Source organism: Paracoccidioides lutzii, assembly GCF_000150705.2.
Source record: "Paracoccidioides lutzii Pb01 unplaced genomic scaffold supercont2.17, whole genome shotgun sequence".
Taxonomy (NCBI): domain Eukaryota; kingdom Fungi; phylum Ascomycota; class Eurotiomycetes; order Onygenales; family Ajellomycetaceae; genus Paracoccidioides; species Paracoccidioides lutzii.
Window position 1 is genome coordinate 61,574 of NW_015440963.1, and position 6,954 is coordinate 68,527.

The 6,954-nt window shown below is 45.1% G+C and overlaps 2 protein-coding genes across 2 annotated transcripts in view; one reads left to right on the forward strand and one right to left on the reverse strand.

The window, feature by feature from the left end:
- Window positions 1–2,474: 2,474 nt before the first annotated feature.
- Window positions 2,475–4,497, forward strand: PAAG_06077 (hypothetical protein; the record flags this gene model as incomplete). Its single annotated transcript, XM_015845781.1, has 6 exons — window positions 2,475–2,630; window positions 2,718–2,785; window positions 2,864–3,056; window positions 3,125–3,677; window positions 3,830–4,096; window positions 4,199–4,497. The coding sequence occupies 6 exons, from the start codon at window positions 2,475–2,477 to the stop codon at window positions 4,495–4,497; spliced, it is 1,536 nt and encodes a 511-aa protein (XP_015700007.1).
- Window positions 4,498–6,815: 2,318 nt separating this feature from the next.
- PAAG_06078 (hypothetical protein) overlaps window positions 6,816–6,954 on the reverse strand; it is a gene marked incomplete at both ends in the record, with an annotated part of 1,267 nt that continues 1,128 nt past the window's right edge. Inside the window, one exon of the mRNA XM_015845782.1 lies at window positions 6,816–6,855. Within this exon, the coding sequence (XP_015700008.1) occupies window positions 6,816–6,855 (40 nt within the window). The remainder of the gene's footprint in view (window positions 6,856–6,954) is intronic.

Here is a 6,954-nt window from a genome sequence, read left to right on the forward strand (position 1 = left end):
ATCATCATCATCATCATCATCATCATCATCATCATCATCATCATCATCATCAATCATCATCATCATCATCATCATCATCATAATATTCATCACCACCACACCACTACCCCAGATAAAAGTCTATTTGTGGGAGCCTTGTAGCAAGTAGTTCTCTGAGGAATCAATTTTACTGAAAATACATGCATGAAACAAGTGCTAAAATTGCGCAGGGCGGAACTATATAAATAAATAGTATCCCAACAAGGCTGCTGACATATCCGCCAAAATTGGGTTTTCTCCTTGGGGCGAATTTCCTAAGATACTCTTGCGGGTTTGAACAACCACAACAAGGATTTTTCCCCTGTTTTCCCCACGGGTTGTTGGTGTTCGTGCGCATCTAGTTTTAACTTAGTTACCAGCTGCAATTAGTTATTGTAAGCAACCTTTCATGAATTCTCCATGATGAGAAAATCTGTTGTCTCCTCCATCGTCCCTGTGCAGAACTGTGTATGCATCTTTTAAGACCTTGAATAGGCGGAATCCGACATGATCCGACACCGTTCGGCGGATATTGTCGCAACTGGGACAAGAGATCGCCCCGTGGGTTCCTGCGGCTGCTAGAGTCACGTGCTCCCCGTGGGTTAGTTGGCTAGCTATATAGGTTGTAGAGATCTCGGCTGGCGAAAAAAGGTTAACGAGGGCCCCAATGGTAGTTCTTGTGCTCGTTCGCCCATTGCCGCCAAGTCAACCTTGACGTAGGTTCTGCGTAAAGTTGCAGTGAGCTTTCCGGCCGGTGTGGGTTTCCTGGGGGATCGGTTCCTTGCGGGAATGAACAAGCGGGGTGTTCCCGTGGATCACATGTCCGATAAAATGCAGGCGGACTGAAATAGAAAGATACAGAAATAAAATGTAAAAAAAGAGCTTTGCTGCGGATGCTAAAGTTAGTTACATACACCTTTTTACTAATTAGTTAGTTTTACCCACCGCACCCGGGGTGGCTCAGGGAAAAGCATCACGTTGGAACGAAAACCCCCCGCAAAAAGGGCCCCCGCAGCCTCGAGCAAATGGAAGGTTGCAAAACCGCTCCGAAACTCAGCCCCGGTCTGGAGACTCCGTGGAGAGAGGAACTTGTGAGCCAAAAAGTGGGGAGGAGCCTTGGAAAACAAGCTCTCTCTTAGCCACTGGCCCTTGGCGCAGTAAATAGCTTAATTTCTATGTAACAGCGAAATAAGGGCGTTTGAAGGCATCCATGGAAAATGGGGACTGGGAATTTCTCTTCTGCTGTAAAATGGGACTCCGCTGCTCCCCCAAAACAAGCTCCCCCCATACCCCGAAATCAGATGTCAGGTATTGGTTTATCGCTGGTTTTGCCACTATCCCTCCTCAGACCGCCGGCCGCCGGAATGTCTAACTAAGCCAAACTCCCCTTCCTCCCACAGCCTGCTCTGACAAACCTGCACGACACCGGCCTCTCTGCAGCAACTGCAACAACAGTAAAAATAGAAAGACCAGAACGAAAAAAGAAAAAAAAGAAAAAAAAAAAGAAGAAGAAGAAGAAGAAGAAGAAGAAGAAGAAGAAGAAGAAGAAAAAGGTCAATTGTGGCCAGAACTCCGGGATCCAGATTAATGAGGGTTGCCTCCGACTGACAGCGGTTGATTCATTGCCCAAAGCCCACCAAAAAAGCCCACCAAGCCTCGAGGTGTCTGGGAATCTCGGTATCGTCATCTCGGGAACCATGGCATTCCCGATACCTGTGCTGTGATAATGACTAATTAATTGGAATCTCATCCATTTCTGTGGCTGGATGCTGGACACTGAATACTTAAATACCTACTGCTTCACCTGCTGTTTCGAAATACTTCTTTTTATCGGCGTTTAGTTGAAACCTCTTTAGTTTTAACTATTTGAGGGTGGATTTTGAATAACTGCCAGGACAATTCAAAACAAGTCACAAGTTGCGGCGGCGGAAGAAACAAAACTGTTCTTCTGCCAGATACCTCTTTGTGCATCCCGGATACACGCATTCAATCCCCGAGTCGTTATCACCTCAGTGGGGAGAATTTGTCAATCCACGGAGCGGAGAGGGAGAAAGGTGGTTGCTTTTTGATACAAGCATTCTTCGAAAGCGAGTGGAGAAACTCAAAAAGCGTGCGAATAGGTGTGAGGTCCCCATTATTCCGAAGGTTTTCCAGGACCATAAACAGATATAATTCTCCCCCATTGCGATGACCCTTTTTGCATTCCTTGATCAGAAATTCTAGATCTAATATGTTCTAACTACTTCACAAATAACAGTGCCATCACAGTCTTGTCTCGCCTCTTGTTGTATCCTCCATCGTATCCTTGCGTGTGGAACACCCTAGCGTGCAGCTGCGGTTCTTCTTCTGGAGGCAATTGTCTTTCTCTTCTTTTCTTTTTTTTTTTTTTCTATTTATTTTTATTTATATATTTATTTCTATGTTTTTAATTTCTCGCATTTGTGCACCAAGTCGCAATGGATAATAGAGACCAGGAAGTCAGAGATCCAAGCACGAACAGTAAGGGAGCATGGTCGGAGGAGAATGTTGGGGCCAAAGATTCCGGATTCGTCATCGGGACTGAGATCGACGACCCGGACGCTGGCCTCAGCGAGGAGGAGAGGGCAGAAAACGTATGTGCTCCTTGATTTGTGACAAAACAGCAATTGCGCGTTTTATCTTTGGGCTCTTTATGTCTTACAATGTGATGTGGCGTATAGGACAGGAAATTGCTCCGAAAGATTGACATGAAGCTCATTCCCTGGCTCTGTCTGCTTTATCTCGTCAGGTATGGTACATTGCAATGTTATCGTGCAATGCACACCATCGTGGTGGAGCGTCTGACTAACGGAAATGCCATAACCAGCTTTTTGGATCGAACAAATATCGGAAATGCGAAAATAGATGGATTACAGGACGACCTCCGCTTGACAGACAGTCAATACAATGCCACGCTGACCATTTTCTTTGTGTCCTACTCCGTGCTAGAGCCTATCACCAACGTTTTGCTCAAGAAGATGCGACCAAGTTTCTTCATCCCCCTAATTATGTTCTTTTGGGTAAGCTAATCCTCCTCTTATTAAAAAATATCCGTGTGCTCTTTCTGACATGTCTCTGGAACATCTAGGGTACGTGTTTGACCTGTATGGGTCTAGTTACCAACTTCGCCGGTCTCATGACAGCTCGCTGGTTTCTGGGAGTAACTGAAGCTGGGCTATTTCCGGGCGTTGGATACTTCCTCTCTTGTTGGTATAGGCGATGCGAATTTGGTATCCGCATGGCCATTTTTTTCTCTGCAGCAGCGTTTGCTGGGTCGTTCGGCGGCCTCCTTGCCGCGGCTATAGCCAAGATGGGTGGTGTTGGTGGAAGACCTGGCTGGGCATGGATTTTTATCTTGGAAGGACTGGCTACTATCCTTATCGGAATTGCATCGTTTTGGATGGTGCAAGATTTCCCAGATGAAGCAACCTTCCTGTCCGTGGACGATCGCAAGCGGGTGATTCGTCGCCTAGCTGCAGACAAACAGTCCAGCGCTGAGCACGAGGATTTCAAGATGGAATATTTTTGGGCAAGCGTAAAGGACTGGAAGACATACACCTCTGCCATTATCTATATGGGCTGCGACGGGGCTCTCTATGCGTTCTCTCTGTTTGTCCCAACCATTATCAATGAGCTAGTAAGTGCTGACTTGATTTGCGGCCGCATATTTCTCTATATAGCTCCCTGCTAACATCAATCATAGGGTAATTATAAGGCTTCTATCGTTTCCTTTTCTGCTTGAATCAACGCTTTTCTCGGGATTGGTTTTTAATTAACATGTTCCTCGGTCTAGGATACTCCGCCTCCAGGGCTCAGCTTCTGAGTGTCCCACCATACGCAGTTGCCGCTGTCCTAACGATTACCGTGGGCTACATTGCCGATCGTACTCGCCAACGTGGGCTGTGCAATATAGCCGTTTCAGTGCTTGGTGTTGTTGGTTTCTCCATGCTCCTAGGCTCCCAAAACCCTTCTGTTAAGTATGCTGGTACATTCCTTGGAGCTATGGGCATCTACCCTGCCATCTCAAATACGATTTCCTGGGCAAGTAATAACACTGAAGGTAAGGGATTTCTTGTCCTATTCACCCTAACTTTCACCCTCATTTGTGCACATCCGTTTTTGTTCTGTATCTTAAAAGGAATATTTTTAACACTGAATATAGGTGTGTACAAACGTGGGGTCACGCTTGGTATCGTTATTGGATGGGGGAATCTCCAGGGATGCGTAACGTCGAACATATATCGAGGGCAAGATAGGCCAGAATTTTACCCAGGCCACAGCACCGTCCTTGGATATCTACTTCTATTCCAGCTTGGAGGGAGCGTTGCACAGTACCTCCTCCTCCGCAGAGAGAACAGGAAGCGGCTGTGTGGGGAGAGGGATCATTGGATTCAAGGGCTTGACGCAAAGCAAGTGGAGATGAGAGGAGATATGCGGCCGGACTTCATATATACACTCTAAACTCCAACGAAATATCTCCGTGTGAGTGATGATGCGTGATATGTATATCCCGTACATGGAGAGCACTGTACGTGACATGACTCGGAAATGGTTTTTCATCCTCATCGCATGTAGCTGCTGATCTGCCAGTGGAGCTTTGCTTTCAACATCAATACACCAGTGCGGGTTAATGAGTCGACTACATAATATTTACGTTAGTCAGTAGCTGCGGTGGGAATTAACCCGCCAACTGCTCTCGGTTATTTCAGTATTCTTCTAGATTTGATATCGTTTTCTTTTCTTTTTGTTGACTTCAGCATTGAGTTGAAGTGCCTCATGTACTTCATCTGTCATGATATTTGCAAGACTCCTGTTCTGCTGATATATGTTCTGGAAATGACAAAAGGTTGTTGTGTTGCCCCTTTTCATCCCTTTTTGAATTAACTAAAATGTATCTTTCTACATAATGCATACATCATCTTCTCTTGCTCCATCATCTTGTTTTTTTTTTTAACATGTCTTCACTGAGATAAAATATACTTCTTTTCATTTCTTAATCAATTTTCTTAAGTGTTTGATGTAAGTAGTCACCTCTTTCTTTATACACTGCACTTGTCACTGTGCTTCATCTCAACTTTCTTAATCTTCAATTTCAAGATAACCACTTTTCATTCACTTCTTCTACATCTTCTCAACTTATCCATCTATGTGTTCTTTATTTTCATGACACACTCTATCAGTCGATCTTCACTCTTCCTCCCAGACACATAATGCCCTCTCACCCATCTTTTGGGTTCCTAGTCTTATATAACTTCTTACTTTCGTCTGATAAACACCATGCCTATCCAACCATCCAGTTCTACTAGAGTGCTCCGTTCTACCAGCCTTTCCTCCAATCTCAAACCATTTGAATCCGTCAACCAGCAGCTCTAGCATGGAAGTCCCTCTATCCAGCCTGTCGAGGCTGTCGTCCTCCCAGGTTGAAAGGGCTTCTTTTACCCTCGCACCTTTGCAAATCTCAGTAGGGAACCGAAACAAAGCCGAATTTCAGAATCTGCTTTGGAGAATGTTCCTTCGCTTCTCCAGTGCCGAGCAAGATTCTCGCATCTCATCCCTTGAGAAAAAGTTGAACAACTATCAGCTTGTTCGCCTGGGGGGAAACTCCAAAAGTAACTTCTTCTGTGGCTGAGCTGCGCCTGGTGCCAATTTCGCACCTGTGTCCCACCAAAATTCCAAGAACATTCCATAGAAAACACCCAGGAGGTTTAGTCGGATCACATGAGGGTGATATTAGCTCCGAGATGCGATATCAGATGATCTATCTGAAATTGAAGTAGAGGAGGCAACAGGTGGTCCCGAGATCCCGAAAGATATGCCGATGTTGCAGCAATTGTCGAGAGGGAGCTTCCGGTGTATTTCGATTTAGGAGATGACATGATGGAAAATGAATATTCAACCGAATTGCAGATGCATTTCAATTAGATCGAAGCTGCTACTGCGGCGATTGAGGCATTCCGGGTGTTTTGCGGGCTCGCAGACTGCGAATTGAGTATTGCTCCTGATCCATGTTCAAGACCTTTCCCAAATTGCTCACATTATTAGCTCTAGGTCGTGAATGAGCAAATATCCTGAATCTTCATCACGAGACGCGTTTCTGCCTCCTCTACTTTCCGTCCTTTATTCTTTTGTGGCCAGCTCCAAAAATAACCTATATCTTATCTAGGTTTTAGACCTCTGAATACTGTCGCGTTCGATTCAATATATCATCCTAGTTCGAAGGAAACGGCTGCTTTTCTGGGCTACAATACGATGCAGTTTTTGATGCTCGAGGCAAAACAGCTGGATGCATGGCTCTGTTTCCTTTCTTGACTATGTCGAACAGTCGTCTAACAACTTCTGCCAACGCACGTCGAGACCCACCTGTTTAAGTTGGGCCTTTCGGCTTCCCAGCTCCCATTTTTGTTCATTTGCTGCTTTGCTTTCTTTCATTCTCTCTTATCAGGTAGACGTGAATGGAGTCAGATACCTCTATTCTGGAATGGTAACCTCGCCATATTGTGACACGATATCAATGATAGTAGAGAGGCCCCACGGAGAACAAAGGGATGGAAGAGGACGAAGAGAAAAAAGGAGATAGTGATGGTCAAAAGTCACAAACTTTTGGATTGAAGAGGTTGGTACACAGAGAAGACCTAGTAAGGATAACAATGATTTATCAATTCACAACGGCGGAAAACTAAGAGTAAAGTGTACCATAATAGAATATAAAAAAGAGGATAAAAACATCCTGTGTGATACACTCTATTTGAAAAGAAAAGGGGGAAAGGAACAATACTAGACTACAAAGCACATGTAAAATCTGTTTGACCATGGTAGTGACTGGACGACGAGAATAGCAACATTGCATTTCCAGCTAAATAAAGACAACAGGACGCTACTTTTACACTTCCCCCCCCCCCCCCCCCCCCCCCCCCCCCC